General features: G+C 49.2%; 1 protein-coding gene across 1 annotated transcript in view; it reads right to left on the minus strand.

Moving 5' to 3' along the window:
• PTPRJ (protein tyrosine phosphatase receptor type J) overlaps positions 1 to 21,634 on the minus strand; it is a 139,131-nt gene that overhangs the window by 13,610 nt on the left and 103,887 nt on the right. The window contains exons 12-20 of the mRNA XM_073347300.1: positions 19,505 to 19,718; positions 19,232 to 19,356; positions 7,669 to 7,756; positions 6,059 to 6,100; positions 5,208 to 5,216; positions 5,014 to 5,101; positions 2,734 to 2,824; positions 893 to 966; positions 623 to 757 (exon numbers count right to left, since the gene is read on the minus strand). Of these exons, the coding sequence (XP_073203401.1) occupies positions 623 to 757; positions 893 to 966; positions 2,734 to 2,824; positions 5,014 to 5,101; positions 5,208 to 5,216; positions 6,059 to 6,100; positions 7,669 to 7,756; positions 19,232 to 19,356; positions 19,505 to 19,718 (866 nt within the window). The remainder of the gene's footprint in view (positions 1 to 622; positions 758 to 892; positions 967 to 2,733; positions 2,825 to 5,013; positions 5,102 to 5,207; positions 5,217 to 6,058; positions 6,101 to 7,668; positions 7,757 to 19,231; positions 19,357 to 19,504; positions 19,719 to 21,634) is intronic.

Consider the following 21,634-nt stretch of genomic DNA (forward strand, 5'->3'; position numbering starts at 1 on the left):
TGGAAAGTTAATACATTTAAACATGTACGGTGAAAGAGGTACAAAACAGTTGACACAAAAAATACAAATGAAGCAAAGTTAAGGTTGCTTGTGTAGCTTCAGCTCTGGCATTTTCTGTCTGAAGTGGTTAGCCGAGCACCCAGAACGTTCTCAAGAAGGGGATAAAATTGCTTTACACTTTGCTGTCTAAGACACAATTGAACCACAATCCCGTGTTCAAAACCACGAGTGAATCCAATTGGAGGACTGGGGGTGTATTTTCTAGCATTTTTGATGCTTCTGCATTTCTTTTTTTTTGCAGTATTGATTGGATTTGTTGGTTCATCTAGTCAAGTATCTTGTTTCCAGCAGGGGCCATTACCAGATGCTTCAGAAGAAGGCTAAAGAGTTCACACTATACCTAAACCAATTGAACAATGCTGAACTCCCCTCCTCTCCCCCACAAAAAGTAATGAGAACATGAAAGTACATGAAATAAATTTCATGCATGTTCTATAATTTTTAAAGACTTTGGAGTCCCAGGATAAACAGGTGCTATATAAACATAATGGTGTTATTTTTTTACTACTTAGAGTTAGCCGATTGCATCTCAAAGGAAAATGTAGTTTTAACAAAAACGTACCCTGCCTTGTTCAACACATTTTGTCAACATAACAATAGCATAGATATTTTTTTCCCAAATCATGCGCCAGAAGTCTTGCACAGTGTTGGGTAAGGGGCCTTGTGCAGCAATAAATTCTTTCTTGGAGTTGTATCCCTAAAATAAAAATAAAACCACATAACTATTTTTAATGATCAGATAAGAACAAAATTTTTAAAGCTTCATATAACTTAATAAGTCTGTCACAAAACAGACCCAATTTTTAATTTTAAATGATTTTAGTAGACTTACAGGCATATAGTTTGCATTAATATAATCATCAGTTGGATGGGTTTGGATCGAAAGTTTAACACGGGAAATGTCATCTGCAAACAAAAAAGTGATTGTTAGGATTTTAAACGTTTTGCAAAATACTATGTATGTTTAAAACAGGAGCCCTGAATAAAGGCTTCAAAATCAATATGCATTTTTAAAATTAGAATATATGTTACTATAGGAATCAGAAATAGGAAAGTTTTATAATCTAGAATAGATTTAGTGAATGATGTCTATAAAAGATAAGTGTTCAGCAAAATAAAATTGATTTTCAGAATATTGAGCAAACTCATTATTTTTAATATGGACTATACAGTATGTGTGCATGTGCATAACAGAGGCAGTTTTCGAATGCCATACAATTTAAAGCACAGAAGAATGAACATGTAGGGGGTGATAAAGTATAAGCTATTTCATTAGGAGACAGTAGTATACATATATACCAATTTAGAATAAAATACATAGATAGCATTGTAAGATTTCAACAAGTATGAAATAAATAGAATAAATCTAGGGTTTATAGGGCACAGTGCTCAAATGACATCAACAATACAGAACATGAAATTTAGTGTCCTTTAATTTACACCCACAAGTATATAAATGCTTTCTCCCAGGTCTGTCCCTACCAATTATGGTGCCCTACGCATCCGGAGCACCAGCTCCCCTGACCCCCCGCAGAGAGTCTGGGCTGCACTCAAGGCCTGCAGAGCCGGGAGGCAGAAGCTGGAGGGGGCCGCTTTGGAGGGCCCCACAGGCCCAGAGCGGCCTGGGAGATTAGCAGGGGGCCTGGCGCCAGCAGCAAGAAGCGGAACGACTCGGCCCCAGCCCGTTCTGCCCCCCCCGTCCCCGCACCGAGTCGCTCAGATGGCGGGGTTGGGGAAAGGACCACCCCCCGCACGAACTGGGTAGCGGGAAGCGGAGCAACCCGACCCCAGCCCACTCCACTTCCCCCGTCTCAGCCCCAGCCGTGTTGCTTGAGTGGGGGTGGGGGGTTGGGGAAAGGACCATCCCCCGCACTCACTGGCAACGGGAAGTGGAGTGACGCAGCTGGGAACTGGCAGAGGAGCGAAGTGGGCTGGGGCCAGGTTTCTCTACTTCCCGCCGCTGCCAGTGAGTGTGGAGTCGGCCTGACCCCTGCTGCCAGTGCAGGCCCCCTGCTAATCCTCCAGGCTGCGTCCATTGCTGGGAGAAGAGGTGGAATGGGGGCGGGCCGGGGGCGGAGCAGGGGGGAAGACTAAGAGGTGGGGCAGAGGGAGTTGTCCCGGGCCCTACACCCCCTTAGGAATGGCCCTGCCCCTTGCTTTCTCCCATGCTGCCCCTCATTCTTGGGAGGAGCTCCCCGTAAATATCCGCAAAGCCACCTCATTATCCTCCTTCAAATCCCCCTTTGCTGCGATGCCAACAAACAACTTGACAGCAGTTAGGCTGCTGGTGTGCAGAGACCACTGCCTGCCATGCTGACCACCGTTGTCTCATTGTTTCCTTACACTCCCCTGACTGTCTATAGCCATCTGTTGTCTCAAGTCTTACCCTTCGGATTGTAAGCTTGTTGGGTAGAGCTTCATCATGGATGAACCATCAAAATGGACACACGAGATGTGTGTTGGTGGAAAGCTGTTTACATTTTGTTATTGTTGTGGCTTATGGAAATCTAAACAATGGGTATCACAGGTTTATTTATTTTGAAACTCACATCAGTGTCCATCCTGGAAGCACGTGAGCAACTTCTATTGTTGAAAACCTTCAGTTACAAAACTAACCCAACCCAAAGCTTTCAACCAGAAACACAACATGCAAAAACAAAAGAAGTGACTTACACGGCAAGACATTATTGTACCTATTTTTTCCTCTGTTCTCAGCAAGTTCAGCTGCAAATTTAGGCTGATGAATGCCCACTGACCTCAGTTCCTACAGCAAAATAAAGAATTTTTTTTAGTGATGACACTAGTTTAAAGACAGGGCAGAGCCAATCATTGGGATATGCCAACAGTGCTAACACACATGATGTCCCTACAGCAGTGGAAGAATTAGGCCTTGGAGAAATGGTAATAAAATGAACTCTTCTTTTTTAAAATGGAGTGCAAAAGAGAGAGCAGCAAACCTCATAGGGAGGAGAGGATGATTAATAAACATGTACGTCCCACAAATTGATTTTTGAACTTGCTCTAAAATATGCATGACTAACAGTGACTGCATGTTCGCTCAGGCCCTGAGTCAGCAGAGCACTTAAGTATATGCTCACCATTCAGCATGTATTTAAAGTCCCATTGGCTTTCTTGCATTTCTTTGCTGAATTGGGGTCATGAATATGAACTACAGCTGTCAGGCCATATGCTAATTGTGCAGGGTGAGGACCTGTGCACAGGAAGAGGACCTGATTTAGGAACAGGGAGTGGTGTGGAGCTGGTTTGGAGTCGAGACAAGGAGGAGGAAAGAAGGACGATGATGAAGAGGGCATTGAGGAAAGAGGGGCAGGGTGGAGTATATGGCAATAGAGGAGTTGTGGGAGGATACATAACTTGAAAGGAAGGCAAGGCAGAGCTATCTAGTGCCCTATAAGTTAAAATAAGGAGTTTGAACTTGATATGGAAAGAGACAGGAAGCCAGTGAATGGCTTCAGGGAGGAGGGAAAAGTATTCTGTAGAATAGCAGACAATTGAGCTATTCAATACCTTTCTATAAGTGACTGCATGGACAAATGGCTTGTTTCCTGGTTTGGGGTTCTCTCTAGTTACCTTCAAGTTTACATACACTTTATCGAAAAATATTTATTGGATGTGAGGGAAACAATATTTAGCATCTGCACAGCAACTTACCGCTCTAAAGCCATTTAAGGTACCATAAACCCCAGTAAGGTAGCAATATCAGTATTATGCCCACCCACCCTTTTTGCAAATGGGGAGACAGATACAGAGTGGGTAAGCGGCTTTCCCAAGGCCACATGCTAACTCAAGTATTGCTACATACATGCCCCCAGACAGGTTTAGTGCCACAAAATCTGAAATGTCTCTCTTACATTTCAAATAGAAGGCAGATAAGGTAATGGGTTGTTGCAGATGGGAATTCATTGTCAGGGATATGGTTCTGCCACAGTGGTCACCACCATCTCAGAACCATGAATTTTGCCATTTATATAGACCTTGCAGCTGTGCATTAACAGTTTGTTACTTCACTTTGATCAGCTGCCTCCTTCCCTACCCACCATTATCCCTTACAACCTGCCTTTTGACCCTTCCCCCTTGTAGATACCCCAGGCCTCAACCTCCTGATCCTCTCTGCCCCCAGCTTGCCCGATCCCCAACCCCATCTCTATCCCGTCCTGCTTCAATCCCTGACCCCCTTTCTTGTCTCTCTCCCTAGTCTGTTGCTGGGACCTGATGCCCAACCTCAACACTTCACTGGCAGACCCCATGCTCCGATGCCTCACTCTAGAGAAGCCCCCTCATCTCAGCAGGAAGAATGGCATTGCCTGGTGCCCTGGCCGGCTGCTTGACAGCAATCAGTTCAAGCCTTCTGCATTCCATCCTGCCCACCCCTCCTCCAGCAATGAGCTGAAGAGAGAGACAGGAAAGGGAGCCAGGGAGCAGGTGAGCTGGGGAGAAAGGGGGCAGGGGGATTCAGGACTGGGGAACCTACAAGGGGTAAAGTAGGCAGAGAATAGGAGAACAGGGAACCTAGGGGATGAGAGGGGCAAAGACCTAACCATGCCCCTTCTAAGAGCTCTGCACTGGGGAGAAGAGTCTGCGGGTTGGGGGGGAGTCAGAGTAGAAGGGGGACAGGGTCCCCCATAATATGAACGCTGATTAGCCAAGAGGACTAAATCAAAGCGAACTAAAACTGTGAATGCAGGGCAGTAGAATCCACAAGGTTGCAGTGCCCAGAGCATGGAATTATCTACTTTTTACCATGCCTGTGCCATGAATTATGAATAATTTTACTGTAAAAAAATCATATTCTTTGTATATGCCCAGTCTCTGACAGTGGTCACCTCTTTCTTTTTCCTCTAAACAATGCCTGGCTACTTCCCAAAGAGAAGCTATTTTTTCCCCCACTGTAAAAATACTTAACTGAACTCCATAACAATGGGTAATACATACTTCGTACTCTTCAGCAAATCCACAGTTCGAGTCAGCTTGCTGTTTCTTAAAGTAGGACTCAAAGCTTTCAACTTTAATTGTATTGGATCTAAAACAAACAAAGCCATTCATTTATTAGTATTTGCTATTAGCTAAATAAACCGTAAATTCAGTTAATAGCAGTCATTCATGTTTACAAAATGTGATTTACTTACTTCTTGGGTCTTGAGGAGGGGAAAAAAGAAAAAAAAACATGATTAGACACAGCACAGTTATACTTTTACTATATTACTCTTACAAGCTTTATTTTACACTGCAGGACAACTAAACATATAGCACCAATGCTTTACTATGGCCATGGAGTTTCAATGCAATTTAGGAAAGAGGATGTGAAAAGGTGGCATTAAGTCACCTTTGAAAGTCCCTGACCCTGGATTGGTCATGTATTGGGTCAATCTCTTGGTATAACTTTGACTGACTGCCAATGGCCTCAAAGGCTGCTAGGAATCACTGGGATGGCCTGCTCTTACATGGTGTCCGAGCCATTTTATGCCAGCTTTGCACTACCTGAGGTTCCCCCTATACTGGGGTGACCCTCCCATATCCAGCTGTCCTGGCTTTAAGGCTATTTTGCACTGGTGGCTCAGCACAAAGTAGCCCTGTCACAGGGGAGAATCAAGGCTATAGTGGACAATCTTGCTTAGACACAGTGTGCAGACAGGTCCTCTACACATTGCACTTTGTAATCTGGATTATTTTGTCAATGCATAAGAATACAAGGCAAAGCCACCTAAAGGACATGGTCATCTAATTCCCATTAATTTTAACGGGAAGTGGGTGTTCAATTCCATTTGGCAACAGTGAAAGTCTCTACGTAATTATCTTTAGACTGCAGTAGGTTACGTTTGGTTCTCTGAATTCCATAAGGAAATAAAGTGTTCAAAGCTTTAATACCAGGAACTCTGCAGCAGAAAATTGTATAGTACACAATTATCAAAGTTCTGAACAAGTCTTGCCAATATTATGTAAACTCAGAAAATAGTGGCTGAAAGAATATTTAACTCACCTAATTGGGGAAAAGGGCAGCTCATTATTTTTTCCATCTTTCCTGTTGGGAAAGGGTGGGGTGGGAAGAGATTAGAAGAATTTATGCAAAACACAAATGAGATTCCTGGCAGAAGCTCTTTCTGTGCCTGTTTCATGATAGTTTTTCATATACCATCTGATCTTGTGCAAGAAGCCCTAACTGTGGCTCCCTTATGCCCTACACTTACAGTAACCAGTAAAATCATTAATAAGAAATATGATCATGAATGAACAATAGACAAGTGTTAGTCTGTTCTAATGGAGTTGAGCAACAGGAAACAGATCCAAGCCTTGTCTACATGGCAATCTTAGCCACTGGTGTTGCTGTACCAGTGCAGATCCCTGGTTTACATTGGTTCAGCTTTTCCCAGTTTGGAACCAGGGTCAACCGCATTAGTAAAAATCATGTTGCACTAATGCAAGCTGAGTCTACACTAAGAATATGCACCAGTGGCTAAAATCCCAATGTAGAAAACACCTTAGAAATAGGACTCTAAATGCTGCATAATGATTTAAGAAGTCAGACATTTATCCAATGTGTTTACACCCTTGCTGTATGAATAAAAAGAATCTTCACAGCTTCAAAGAAAGCTGCTCTCCTGGATCTTCTACTTAGGAAGCAAGTGTTGGTCAAAAATGGAAGCTCGTGGGAAGGAACAGGAACCAAAACAAGAAGGCAAAGGAAAATCCAAAAAGGCTTCCCTATCTTTTAGTAGCCTTTTAGAATGTATGTTCTGCATTATTTGACTGGTAACATGAGAAGAAAAAGAGCCTTGATGGACTTCAGATTGTCTGGAAAAGACTCAGGAATTAGGGACACTCTCAGCACATCTCGGCTTTCTAGAGGAGCACAGCGTCTATGTATTTTCTCACAGACTTACCAGGACAACTTTTGAAAATTTGTCCATTAGATCTTTTCCGCTTAGCCTTGCCATTAGCTCCAGAAAGGAAATCTCAGACCACAAGTTGGGTTCCAGTGTGGCCAATCGAGAAAAAAAAAAAGCCTATATAAGATATCTTCATGGCTTGTCTACACAATCATCTAGTTTGCAGTAAGCTGGGATGTAAACCTACCCCGCACTATCTTGCCATACTCTAACTGTCCCTGTGCACCCTGCTGACACATGCTAACAGTACCTTAATGTGCTGTGATCTATTCTGCTTTGAAAAAATAGCTCAGCATTAACACATTGAAGTACTAATTACAAATGTGCTATGGAGCACTATAGTCTAATTCTGATCTGAATTACACAAATATCAAAGTAAATCTGAATTTACACCAGTGGAACAGAGCAGAATTTGGCTCAGTGATACACTGTCATGATGAAGACTTTGTTTCCACAACAAAATCATCTAAGTGAGTTTGAATGATCTACTTTGAATTATTGTGATATAAATAAATATTTTGTATCTATAGAGCTTATTTTAAAACATTGCTTTTAAAGTATATGAAACAGGAATAGCGCTGGCTTCTGCCTCATTATGAAAAGCATTATAGAAGGGCTAGGTATTTATTATTATTTTTATTGTAATGGTGAAATAATGTGGTGCTCTTTTCAGAAGTGAATGTAACAGTTAACATGGATTTACCTTCTCCGTCTCCAGAAAATGAATCCCACTACAGCAGCTATAACCACAGCACCCAAAATACATCCAACAACAGCTCCAGTGATGACACCTTACGGGAGGATAAAAACAGAAACTTTTCATGAATTATCTATCAAATCAACAATGATCCAACATATCAACAGGCTACAAAGGACGCTAATGTGAATTTCTAATATCAAGAAACAAGAAAAGGATATGGTTAAAGATTTTACAAAAATAAAATGAGTTATCCAGTGCTGTTTACAGACTCATAAGCAATAATACTCATTGATTTTTACCCCCACTTCAGTTAACAATAATTAACTATTAGGAAGTGTGACAGGGTTGGGCCAGATGGCTGTAGAAGAGTAATAGAAGGCAGATATATTAGCCCCAGGCTAAATAGGTCCCTTTTCCCTGAGTAAGGTAACAGGGAAGGTTTGTTTTTTGTTTTTTTTTTGAAACAGAAAGAAAGTTTATTGGTAACGCTTACAAAATTACCAAAGGAAACAAAACAACTATGCAACAAAACAACGCAATCAGAAGGTATAACACAGCAGCCTTCAGGAGGGAGAAGTGTTCAGGCTAGCCTGGGCCCAGAGCGGGGGGGCTTCCTCGACACTCGTGGTCTTCCACCCTCCTGAGTTACCTGGTGGCCTAGAGCGGGGGGGCTTCCTCGACACTCGTGGTCTTCCACCCCCTCGAGTTACCCAGTGCCGCGCCCAGTGTCACCGATCCTCCCTCTCCTGAGAGTGCCCGGTAAGATGGGCACGGCTGCGGGGTGGGCGGTTTGGGGGGGGTAGACACCCATGTATTATAGGACCCCTCCTAGATGACAGGAATGATGGTATCCACAGCGGCAACGGCTGGGGCTGGCGTCTCTCGCTCTTCCCCTCAATCAAAGGGTCAGACGGAGGGAACCGGACGGGGTCACCGAGCAGAGAACCCCAGACAGCGCCCACCGCTCCTCGAAGGCTTCAAGGGAGTCAGTGGACGCCGCCCAGAGGAACTCCGCCCGGACACGTGAATGTACTGAGGATCGGAAAACGGCCCCACAATCGCAGGACGTTTCATGGGCCAACCTCCTCTCTCTGGTTTTATAAATGGCTGTTTTAGCCAAAGCTAGGAGGAGGTTGACCAGAAGATCCCGCGACTTTGTGGGGCCACGGATGGGAAGTGTATAGATAAAAAGGTGGGGGGAAAAATGAAGCCAGAAGCGTAATAGAATATTTGTGAGGAGCCGGAAAAGGGGCTGCAATCTGGCACACTCTAAATACACGTGCGCCAGGGTTTCCCTCACATTACAGAAAGGACAAGTGTCCGGAATGGGGGTAAACCGTGTCAAAAACACGCCCGTGCTCACAGCTCCATGAAGGAGCCGCCAACTGATGTCCCCGACGGGCCTTGGGACCAAGGTGGAATACAGGCTGGCCCACCGAGGTTGCTCACCCTCCAAAGGTGGCAGGAGATCCCGCCACTTTGTATCGGGGCGGGACACCAGGGTGTGGGCGTGAAGGGTGTGAAGTGTAAGTGTATATAAGTATTTCTGTGGTGCAATTTGAAAGCTAACCGGCTGCAGTTCGTGCAGCCGGCTTGCAGTGAAAGGGTGAGGGGTTTGTTGGGATCTACGGGGTAGGGGCCCGATGGAAAGGTCCGGCGGGCCTGGGGTAAGGGATGGGCGGGGTGCGCCCTCGCACAAGGCTCGGCTAACATAAGCCCGAGCAGCGGGGGTCAAGGCGGCCTTCACCTCCTGAAGTACGCGCCGGGGGGTACGGAGGCTGGAGAGCCCCATGCGCCGAGCGAGCGTCAGGGGATCCAGCCAGTCTCTCCGGTCTTAGTCCAGGAGGTCTCCGACCCTCGTGACTTCCGCCAGGACCAACCTCTGGCGCACCGAGCGGGACTCCGCCACCTGCACACGGAGCTGGGGGTTGTGTAGCAGGGGCTCCGTGAGGAGATCTGCTCCCACGGTGGCCGCCACGGACCTGGTTGTTAGAAACAGTTTCCAGGTCCGGAGGAGGTCCTGGTAGAAGACCGGCAGTCCGGAGAGGTCTCGCGGAAAACCCCTCGGAGAAAGATAAAAGAGCTGCCGGTCATATCGAAGCCCTTAGAAACGGCGCAGGAAGGCGTGCGCCAGTATGCTCCACGCCGAACTATGTGCACTATAAAAGAGCCTCTGCAGGGCCTGGAGGCGGAAAACGCGGACCTGAGTGTACAGACACTTCAGGCCCTGCCCTCCTTCCTTCAGGGGTAAATGAAGAACTCCAACAGGGGCCCAGTGCATTCCTGACCAGAAGAACTCTAGAATCAATCTCCGGAGGTGGGTCAGGAAACCCGGGGCCGGGGCCAGGGTGTTGAGCCGGTACCAGAGCGTGGACAGGACTAGTTGGTTAAGCACCAGTGCTCTCCCTCGGAGGGAGAGACATCGGAGTAGCCTCGTCCATCTCCGGATCCGCTCTATCACCCCGCCCTCTAAATTTTGCCAGTTCTCCGGCGGGGAAGGATGCGTGGCGGAAAGGTAAACGCCGAGATAGGGCAGTGGACCGCACTCCACCGGATGGTCTGAAGTGCGGGTGGGAGGGAGCTCACCTGCCGCCAGTCCCCCACCGCCAAGCCAGAGCTCTTGACCCAGTTGACTCGGGCAGAGGAGGCTGCCGAATAGATGGCTTGGCATGCCTCCACTCGCACCAAGTCGCCCGGGTCCTGGACCATGAGGAGTACGTCATCGGCATACGCCGACAGGACCAGCCGTAGCTCCGGCTCCCGCAGCACCAACTCTGTCATCCTCCTGCGGAGGAGACAGAGGAAAGGCTCGATCGCCAGAGCGTACAACTGGCCCGAGAGGGGGCACCCCTGCCGCACTCCTCGCCCGAAGCTGACCGGTTCAGTCAGGGTCCAGTTGAGCCTAACCAAACACTCAGCGGAGGCATACAGCACCCGAAGAAAACTCACAAACTGAGGTCCAAATCCAAACGCCTGCAGAGTGTTCAGGAGGTACCCATGGTCTACTCTATCGAACGCCTTCTCCTGATCAAGAGACAGGAGGGCGAACGATAGACCATCTCTCCGCCCGAGTCCCAAAAGGTCTCGGACTAGAAAGAGGTTGTCGAAAATGCTGCGACCCAGGACAGTATAGGTCTGGTCTGGGTGGACCACGTCCGCCATCACGGACCCTAGCCGCAGCGAGATTGCTTTCGCTACGATTTTGTAATCCGTGCTAAGGAGTGAGACGGGACGCCAGTTTCGTAGATCGCGGAGGTCCCCATTCTTCGGCAGCAAAGCGAGCACCGCTCGCCTGCATGACAGAGGGAGGACCCCGCTCTGCAAGGACTCAGCCCAGACGGTGACTAGGTCTGGGCCGAGAATGTCCCAGAACGCGCGGTAAAACTCCACGGTCAGCCCGTCCATGCCCGGAGATTTATTGGTGGGCATGCGACGGAGGGCTTCCGAGAACTCGGCCAGGGTGAGAGGCAGCTCTAGTCGGTCTCGGTCGCCCACGCTGACCGTGCGGAGTTCCTCCCAGAGCACCTCGCAAGCGTCAGGATCGGTCGGGTCCGGGGAGAAAAGGCTTGTGTAGAAGTCACGGGGCCTCCCACACATCTCCTCCGGATCCGTGAGGGGGGTGCTGTCTTCCGCAAGAAGGCAGGTGACGTGTTTCTTGGCCCCCCTCATTTTCTCCAGGGCATAGAAGAAGTGGGAGCCGCGGTCCATCTCCCAAAGGAGGCGGATGCGGGACCGAACGAAGGCACCTCGGGCCCGGTGGTCCTCAAGGGCCCGGAGCTCCTCCCGCTTCTCCCGGCACGCTCCGCAGAGGGACGGGTCCTCGGGATCGGCGGCCAGGCGCCTCTCCATCTCTAAGACCTCCCGTTCCAACTGCTCTATCGCCGCATTTCGCCGTCGGCTGGAGCCCCGGGTGTAGTCACGGCAGAAGAGCTTGGCGCGCACCTTCCCTAGATCCCACCATCGCCACGCCGAGGGAAAGGCACGCCACTGCTCTCGCCAGGCCAGCCAAAACTCCCGGAAGGACATCACAAAGCTCTCGTCCTCCAACAGGCTGTTATTAAAGTGCCAATAGGCCGGCCCCGGTCTCTCTGCATGGAGGGAGACTGTTACAGTGACTAAATGATGATCGGAGAATGGGGCCGGCCGAATGGCGGAGGAGCGGGCCTGTGAAAGATGGAAACGGGATAAGTAAATACGGTCCAACCGAGAGTGGTGTGACCGATGGGCCTCCACCCGGACAAAGGTGAACGTGGAGGTGTCAGCTGGGTGATGGTCACGCCAGACGTCCACTAGGGAGCAATGATCAACTATCCCTTGGAGAATATTCGCAGCGGCCGGACTCGGTTCGGCCCCTGAGCGGTCCCGTTCCTCGAGGGTGGTGTTAAAGTCCCCTCCCAGGACCAGGCACTCGTGTGAATCCAGGGTGCCGAGAAAGTCGGATACCTGCTGATAAAATTGTGGCCGCCTGGAGCTCATTTGCGGGGCATAGATGTTAACAAGATTAACCACAAGCCCCTCCATACGGACTCGAAGGTGCAGCACGTGGCCCGGCACGGCCTCATTGACCCCTAGCACCTCAGGCCGTAGGTTGGGGGAGAACAGGGTTGCCACTCCAGCCTGCCAGGTCACAAAATGGCTAAAGTATACCCCGTCCCCCCACTCCAGCCGCCACCTGTCCTCGGCGGCTGGGTCCGTATGGGTCTCCTGCAGGAAAACTACAGAGTACCTCCCTTCCCGAAGGTAAGAGAGCACCTGGGACCTGCGGAGAGCCATCCTACAGCCCCTGGTATTCAGGGTCGCAATAATAAGAGGCGTCATGCGGAGGGCTGGGGGGGTGGGGGCCTCGTATTGGCGGGGGGGTTCAGGGCCCCCGGCGGGTTGCACAGCAACCCATGACCCATCCCGTGGGTGAGTAGATCGCATCGGAAGCTGCGGGCTCGCTCGTAGGCCGCAGCACCGCGCTTTCCTTGCCCCCTGCCCTCCTTTATAAGGGCCCTTGTGGCCTGGAGGATTTGATCAAAGTCCCCCCATAGCTGAAGAGCCAGCTGTGCCCTATTGCGGGTGCCATGGGTGTGCTCCAGGAACTTCCGTAGCGCATGCCGCAGCTCATGGGTGGGGGGGGGTTACAATTCCCGAGGTATTCCCTGATGGGCCTCTTATTACAGCCTCGTGGTCCGCTAAGGCAGGTAGACAGGGTGCGGACCACCGACGGGGCGTCTGACAGGCTGGGATTATTAAATTCATTTCACGCCTTGGGGTGGAGGGGGATGGCAGGGGAAAAATTGCCACTCCTAATGGGTCGCGGCTAGAAAGTGCAAAGACTGCTCCCTGGGGGGAATCTGCAAAAGGCGGAAAGGAAATAACCCCAGGGGCGGCATTAACATTACAGGAGGAGGGACCTTGGGCAGGGGTGGGGGCAGGGGCAGGGGTAAGGCTCTGGGGTGCAGGAGGCAAGCAGCTAAAGGAAAGTGCCTCCTGAGCAGAGTCAAGGGTTAAGGGGTAAGGGAGGGGGCTCCCAATAATGCTAGGTGCTGGCTCCATGGTGGTCTTAGCTGCCATGGCATCAGGTGGTGGACCGCCTTCTGCAGGGTGCTCACCCGGGAAGGCAATTAGGGGGAGGGAGCATGGGGAAAGGGAGGCTGGGGTAAGGCTGCCCAGCTCGAGGCCAGCCGGCAGCAGATCATCCCCTCCCTGGGTGACCGGGGTCAAATCTAGGGCCTCAATCTCCGCATACACAGGGGAGAGGCCAACTCCTGCCACCCCGGGGGCCTCTCCTCTAGGGCCCACCTCAACGGCCGCCTCGGGGTCCGCAGGGGGTTCGGGTAGCGTGCAGGCAGAAGGGGCGTCCTCAGAAGTCTCGGAGGGGAGGGTCTCCCGTGGAGGGGGGATTCTGCCCTCCAATGCCAGTCCGTCTTCCCCTCCCGACACCAGCGGATGGACCTCACTCGCGGCCGTGGCGGGAGGCTCGATAGCAGTGCCTCCTTTCCTGGTCTTCCGGGGGGCTTCCGCGTCGGGTGGATGCAGCGGAGCTCGAGCCTTCCGCTTGCCTCGCTTCCCCTGGACTAGGGTCCAGCCCTCCATAGCGTCATCTGGGGGCTGGTTAGCAGGGGTCGTGTTGGGGGGCGGAGGCGATGGTTTAGGGGTTTGGGGAGGTAGCGGTGGGGCAACATGAGGGGCGGGGGCTTCTCCTTGGGGAGGGCCCTCTCCTATACCTGATAATATCCTTGCCACACCCTCCTCCATGGGCTCTGTTGGGTTGGTACTAGCAAGGGTGGAAACCCCTCGCTCGCCCAGGCATTGTAGGGAAGGTATCTCTTGGGCCCGGACGGGAGCAGCGATGGGTCGAGTAGGAGGAGGGTTGGTTTCAGGTGCTGGGCAGCCAGGGGCGTCGTCAGCGACGGGGCCGATGTCCTGCCGGGTCTCGGGTGCCCCTCCCCCCCGGGCCAAAGGGCAGTCTCTGCGGACATGCCCCGCTGAACGGCAGAGGTAGCACCGGGCCTCTCCGGTAGAATAAAAGACCTGATAGCGGGCTCCCTGGTAGGGGATTAGAAAGGACCCCTCAAGCGCCTCTTCGTCACGCGCCCCTGCCGGTGGTAGAAGCTGCACTTGCCGGCGGAACGAAAAAATGTGACGGAGGGTGGGGTCCTTGCAGCCCAACGGGAGAGGGCTGATGACAGAGACAAGTTTCCCCAGGGTGGAAAGAGCGGGTAACAGGGCAGCATTGGGTAAGAAGGGAGGAACGGAGGTAAGGACGAGGCGAACGCCCAGGTCTTCCAACGGTTCTAGGGGGACAAACACCCCCCCCACCGTCAGGCCCCTCTCTACCGCCTCCTGGGCGGCATCCTCCGAGGCTAAGAAGAAAACGACCTTCCCATACATCTTGGAGGCCGCCACAATAGCCGTGGGTCCTACCACCTTCGCCAACGCCTGCACGTATGTCTCCACGTGGGGCGAGGCGGGCACCAGGAGGCAACGGACGCCGTGCTTCCTGGTCAAGGCGGGGAAAGGGCCTCGGCCGCTGGTGATGGTGGCGGAGGCGGGGGGGGCGAGATGACGAGGCAGCAGGCAGGGGGGAGCCCGCTGCCGCCCGGGCATACGTCCTGGGGGCCGGGGGAGGAACATTCGCAGAGCTGGTGGAGGGAAACGCAGGGAGGGGCGCCACGGTTGATGACGAGGCCACAGCGGTGGGGGCAGCCCCTGCCATAGAGGGCTCAGTGGTTTTAGCGGGGCCCTTTCCTTTCCACCCGCCCTGGCCCTTCCGGCGAACTGGGGGGGGGTTTCCTAGAATCTGGGTGGGCGGTGGGTGCAGCAGCAGCAGCAATCACCCTGGTGCCTCCTGCTACCGGTGCCCCAGCAGGGGGGGTGGCAAGTATCTTAACAATAGTGGTAGGGGGGGGACCTTGGGGGTCGGGCAGGGGTGGTGGTGGGACAACTAAATTTGTTGAAGCAGTCTCGCCCCTCTCGTTCCCCACCATTGTGAGCAGGGAGAGACAGGGAGACACCGGAAGGAGGAGGGGAGAAACGGAGTAGCCCCTCCTTCCACTAGGCTGCGGGCGGGGAGGGGAAGAATGCCGAGAGAATTAGACTGGGGGAGGGGGGGAAAAAACAAAATCGGGGTCCGGTAATAGGGGCAAGCTGTGGGATAAGCAATCCGGGGGGGGGGTGTGCAGACCCACATACGTTTGTCCAAAGAGTCTCGGTTGGTCGGCTGTTATGTCTGGTCCGGAAGGCAAAGTTCAAAGCGAACAGCTGGATCCGAAGGGAGATGGCAGGTTGCCAGCAGGGACAGACGGCGGGGGGGCCGTGACAGTTGTAATAACAATGGGGGGGTAGGGGCACCGATGGATCGGGGGTGGGGGTCTCCACACCACACCCTCTGTGCCGCCACAAATGCAAGTAATCACAGTCAAACTCCCCCCCACGAGAGTATAATTCAGAAAATTACTCAGTCTTACGGCCCCCTTCACGATGATTTATAGCTCTCTTGAATTATTTCTTCTGTCTGCTGAAATCTTCTTCTCCGGCTGTGTTGGCTGTGTTCCAAGGCTTCCAGCATGTTAAGAATGTTGTAAAGTCCGAGCTGCTGGCAAAACGGCTGGGTCTGGGGGTTTCCACTCCCGCCTCCGGACAGCAAATCGGCAATCTTCCCCCCCCTCCTCCGGGGGCTCAGCTGAGGCAAATAGCTGCGCCCGAAAGCAGGGGGGGGGGCGGGTGCTGGCGAAGGACGTAGACGGGAAAAAAAAAACAAAGAATCAAGAAAAAACAAAAAAGTGTCTGGCCCGGTCGGGGGGGGACTAAGGCAGGTGCAAAAAGTAAGAAAAATCTGGGCCAGGGGGCTTTAGGAAAGAACAGAAAGCAGATAGCTGAGGAGCAAGCAAAAGACGTTCCGTTTCCCAACAGGGAAGGTTCCAGAACAATCAGGAACCTTCTGGAGATAATTAAGACAGGCTGATTAGAACATCTGCAGCCAATCAAGAAACTGTTAGAATCAATTAAGGCAGGCTAATCAGGGCACCTGGGTTTTAAAAAGGAGCTCACTTCAGTTTGTGGTGGGCGTGTGAGGAGCTGGGAGCAAGAGGCACTAGGAGCTGAGAGTGAGAATGCGGACTGTTGGAGGACTGAGGTGTACAAGCATTATCAGACGCCATGAGGAAGGTCCTATGGTGAGGATAAAGAAGGTGTTGGTAGGAGGCCATGGGGAAGTGGCCCAGGGAGTTGTAGCTGTCGCACAGCTGTTCCAGGAGGCACTCTAGACAGCTGCATTCCACAGGGCCCTGGGCTGGAACCCGGAATAGAGGGCGGGCCCGGGTTCCCCCCAAACCTCCCAACTCCTGGTCAGACACAGGAGGAGTCGACCTGAGCTGTGGATTCAGAAAAACGGCCAAGCTGAGGGCTGCCGTGAAGCTCCAAGGCGAGCAAATCCGCCAATAAGCGCAAGACCCACCAAGGTAGAGCACGAACTTTGTCACAGAAGATACTGTATTCAGAGTGAATAGATGGTGTAAAACAATCAAGGGACAGATTGTCAGCTGGTGTTAGCTGCCATAGTTTCATCCATTTTCCTCAAGTTTTATTAAATCACACACAATTTTCAGAAAGGTGGCTCCATTTTTGTACCTGGATTTTGATTGCAAGGGACAGCCTGAGAAGTTGCATTTTGAGCTATCCAACTCAGGGAGCAAATCAGATAGTTTGAGATGCATCTATTTAAATCTGAACCTGCAATTCATTTCACAAACTGTGCCCAGTAAGAGGAAGGAGAGGTCTCAGCTTAGATGAAAGTATATTCAAGTGTCATATAAGAAAGTATCAAAGTGAAAAGTATGAACCATTAACAATTTAGATTTCTGCTATCTACAGTAAATTTCACAAGCAAAGGACACCCGTATGAAATGAGCTGACCTATAATGTCTGATTGAATAAAAACTTGGAATTTCTGCATCATCGCTCAACTAAGATTATAGTAGTTTTCTAATGGACATTGGAAACCAAGGGCTTGTCTACACTGGCAATTTACAGCGCTGCAGCTTTCTCGCTCGGGGGGGGAACCCTCCCCGAGCGCAGCAAGTTTCAACGCTGTAAAGCGCCAGTGTAGACAGAGCGCCCGCTGGGAGCGACGCCCTAGTGACTCGCACAGAGGCCATATTTTCAAAGGTATTTAGGCGCCTAAAGACAGATAGGCATCTATCCCACTGATGCAATTTTGAAAAATACCACTGTGACACTACACCCCATACTCTTCATAGAGATATTAGTATATGATATAACATAATCATCATGTATTTTATGCAGGATAGGTCATGAGTGAGATCATTGAAAAGGTTATAATTTACTGAATATGATTATCTTATTTGTATGCACGTATCATTTTCGTATCTGAAGTTAGGAATATTGACTATGTAGCTGTATTACAAATTGTGTTTACACATGGGGAACACCCACTAGACAAAAGGCTCTCAGTCTCCATGGCTGGCTGGAAAGGGCCCATTCAGGTTAATGAGCCATTAGGAGAGAACAATAGACCTTAGAAAAAGATTATTGCCCACCTGTGGGGAGGGGGCTTCCTCAGGATGCTACAGACAGCATCCAACTCATGGCTGCTGTAACACTACAGGGACATGTAACCTGGTGTTGGACTCCATCTTGAATACCAGTGTTTTCCCGCTGACTGGAGTGGGAACCAAGCTTTGAAACAAAGGGTTCCCGCCATATGCAAAGGCTATTTAAGACATGGAAGTGACATCACTGTGGTTCTTCACTGACTCCCCTCCCAAAGACACTGCTGGAAAAACCTGAGGAACAAAGACTGAACTGGGGGGAGGGGGGAAGAAGTGCTGGACCCCGGCTAAAGGGATTTTTAGCCTGTGAATGGAACACCTGGGGTTTCTAAGCTGTAAGCCTGAACAGCTTGCCCCTTAAGAACTTGCAGCCTGCTGGTATCATCATTTAGGATGAGAATTTGCTAGTCATATCCAATCTATGTAGTATATTAAGCTTAGTTTGCATGTTTTGTTTATTTACTAGGTAATCTGCTTTGATCTGATTGCTATCCCTTAAAATCACTTAAAATCTATCTTTTGAGGTTAATACACTAGTTTTTGCTTGTCTAAAACCAGTGTATGTGGAAATCATAACTTGGGGCAGAAAGCTGTTGTGTATATTCCTCTCCGCATTGAAGGAGGGAATGAATTTCATGAGCTTATGCTGTACAGTTCCCTGTGCAGTGCAAGATGGTATAATTTTGGGTTTACACTCCAGAGGGGGTGTGTGCCTGAGCAGCTTGGAATTTCCTTAGCTGAAGCTTTCCCATACAGAGCTGATCACAGCATGTGCTCGAGAGCTTGTCACAGCAATACAGTGTAAAGGGAGCCCAGGCTGGTGGGTCAGGCTGGCTCAGTGGTATCCCAGTTCCAGGTGGCATCCATCACACCCCCTATGTACCTATCTGGATCTTTAGGCACTTAAACACATCTGAAAATCTGGCCTAGAGACACAGGAAGTCTGTGACAGAGCAAGGAATTGAACTTGGGACTCTGAAGTCCCCAGCTAGCACCCTACCCACCGGCCCATCCTTCCTCTCTGTAGCTGTGAAACACCTTTAAGTGATGCCAATATCAAGTGTTGATAAGGAACAGCAGTAAGAATGGAGCTAAACAAGAAATACTGGGATTATAGGAGCATGATTCCACCATTTCTTTTCTACATGTCAATCTCTAATTTACAGAGAGTGCAAAAACACAGTAATTGCAATCTCTACTTTACTTATCTCTCAGAGTCTTCTTGTCTCAGCAGCTTTCCACTCTCATTTTAGTATACCATGTTTTGGGCTTGTTTTGTCATTTTTAATGTTACTGTAAGGGATTATGTAATATATGCATACAAGAGAGTTTTCGTAGAACTGCTCAGTGGTAAATCTACAGACCAACTACATTACAAAATTACAGATAAACAGACCCAAGCCTCCTTTCATTGAAGTCAATGTGTGTTTTGCCAAGAATTGAAATGAGAACACAGTTGGGCCCAATATATGCAAAACATGCAATGCAACATTTTATGTTAGCTTTACCTGGATCCTGGGGTAACGTAATTGCCTGAGAATAAGGTGTAAATGATACATAGCTTCTCTCTTCAACAATACGTCCACCATCACTACTGTTAAATTCAATTTTAGTGAAACCTGCAACACTTGCCCTGATGAGAGGAAGGGAAAATGAAATAGTCACATTAGATGACATTAACAATCTAAGCCTGACAAGCAGTATTTATGATCTGGTGATCCAATTATTACTTAAATTTCAATTGTATACAAGGAAATTACAACAAACAACAAGATAAATACCGGTATGAACCAAGTGGTTCCAGCGGTGCATTGTAATAGCCACACGATGTGGCTGTATTTCCTACTTCCATTACGTATGGCGAACTATCTGAACGGGAGGAAAAGGCTCTCTTTTGTGTAGCGTTTATGACAAACGTTACATAAGTGTTTGTTTTCTTTTCCTGGAAGTCGTTGTATGTATAACTCAAACTGCTATTTGGAGGTTCAATGCCTTCTGAAAAAACAAATATACAACAGACATAAACTAATGTTTTTGTAAAATTGTATTTTAAAATACAGTGACTGGCTCAAGGGCAATAATGGTAAAGAAAATAACTAACGGTTATGACTATTCCAGCAAATGTGGAATATTGCCTGAAATTAAAGGCTGAGGGCAATATGGACAATCTCAGATACTCTTCACTGTAGAACAATTTATTTATTTTGCCCCCAGAGAATGTCACTGTTTTAATAACCTTTTGGTTTAAATTTTTTAAGTATGCTGAAGACTGAATATACAAACAATTTCTCTGCAGAAAACTACCTGCGCTGAAAGTCTTCTGTACTGAAACTACACTGCACACTGCTGAAAGTCCTGCTCGGACAGTCTTCACTAGACAAATCAGATCATGTTAGAACCTGACTTTGAGGAGCCGCATTAACTAACACAGCTTTGCAGTCAGTGTAGATGGGACAAGTCGTGTTTAACCATGATCAGTTGACACGTACAGGTTTATCACAGCCAGCTGACAAGATGTTTAACACAACTTGCCTGTCACTGAGTGACTTTAAGGATGGCCCTTTCAGCGGATATGGATCCACTCCCACATGTGACACATTTACCCGCCTCTCCAGGTGAAGAAAATGAGCAAAGTCACATAACAGGCAGGTTGTGTGGCTAAATTAGGCCTTCTGAGGTGGAGCTAAACCAGAAACTTGTCGAGGATGAAAAGGTGTGAAGGGAGATTCCAGGTAGAAAGCCCTGGGAGTCAGTGCTTGGTAGAGAGCAGGGAGAGACTCAGAGAAGCCCAGGAGAGCATGAGGGGTGAGAGTGAAAAGATGGCAGGCTGGCGTGGGTCTGGATTTTGAAGAAAGAATTCAGACAGATCTTCAGGAAGGAGGGGCTGTGTCCAGCTTGAGACTGAGGTGGAAGACTCTTGTGTTTGTTTTGGTGCTGGAGACCCTGGAAGGGGCGGACTTTTTCTTTAATGACTTAGCCTTTTGCAGTGACGTGGACCCCCAACTACTGCAGGAACCAAACCAGACTCCGAGGGTGGGTAATCTAGACTGAGAGAAGGAGAAACTAAAGCAGCAGCTAGACCAAAGCCAGACCTGGTAGGCCATGCTACTACATCATCCCTGCCTCCACTAGCTGCAAAGCTGTGCTTAATACTGAGTCAGAACATGACCTTGAGGAGTTGAGTTAACAAATTGGATCCAATTTGATAATGAAGACAGGCTCTTAGGATGCCAGGATTTAGCGCATAAACCTCAAGAACCTGAGAAATAAGGGCTGCTTTGGCCTCCTCTTCCTGTTGGGAGAGATTAAAAGAACTGGTCGACATAGACCAAATAGGAGTTGTTTGGGAGTCAATAGCTCCTAGTCCAGAAGACTCAGAAGAAATATTTCCTGTGTTGACTGGACTTGTAATTTGGGACATCAGTAATGCTATCAAGCCATGCAATCACTTTAAGTCAAATTGCTTAAAATAATGTTTTAAACATAATTTTTAATCTAATGTTGTAAATTCCCGGGTGAAGGTGGAGTGGGTAATGGTATAAAAACACCTTATATCACAAAACATAAAGCAAGGTTGTCTAAATACATTAGTCTGTTTCTCCCCATCCCTGCCCTATGTTGTTGTCAAGGAGAGAATTCCTGGATTTTGAAGCAGATTATGTTGCTAAACCATGAAAAAATTATGAGGTAACAATGCACTTCAAATCACTTGCTGTCAGAGATGAGTTAATAGCAAATACACAGAGTTAAATGTTCAAAGTGTTATGTGAGGAGGAAGTAGCTGGCCATTGTTAGCGGAATTTGTGCATATCACAGAAGTGAACCATAAAAGTATCGGACTGGAAGGGATCTCGTGAGGTCTTCTAGTCCTGCACTCAAGGCTGCCCTCGTGCATCCCCACTTATTGCTTT

Source organism: Lepidochelys kempii, chromosome 6 (genome assembly GCF_965140265.1).
Source record: "Lepidochelys kempii isolate rLepKem1 chromosome 6, rLepKem1.hap2, whole genome shotgun sequence".
In the NCBI taxonomy this organism is placed as follows: Eukaryota; Metazoa; Chordata; order Testudines; family Cheloniidae; genus Lepidochelys; species Lepidochelys kempii.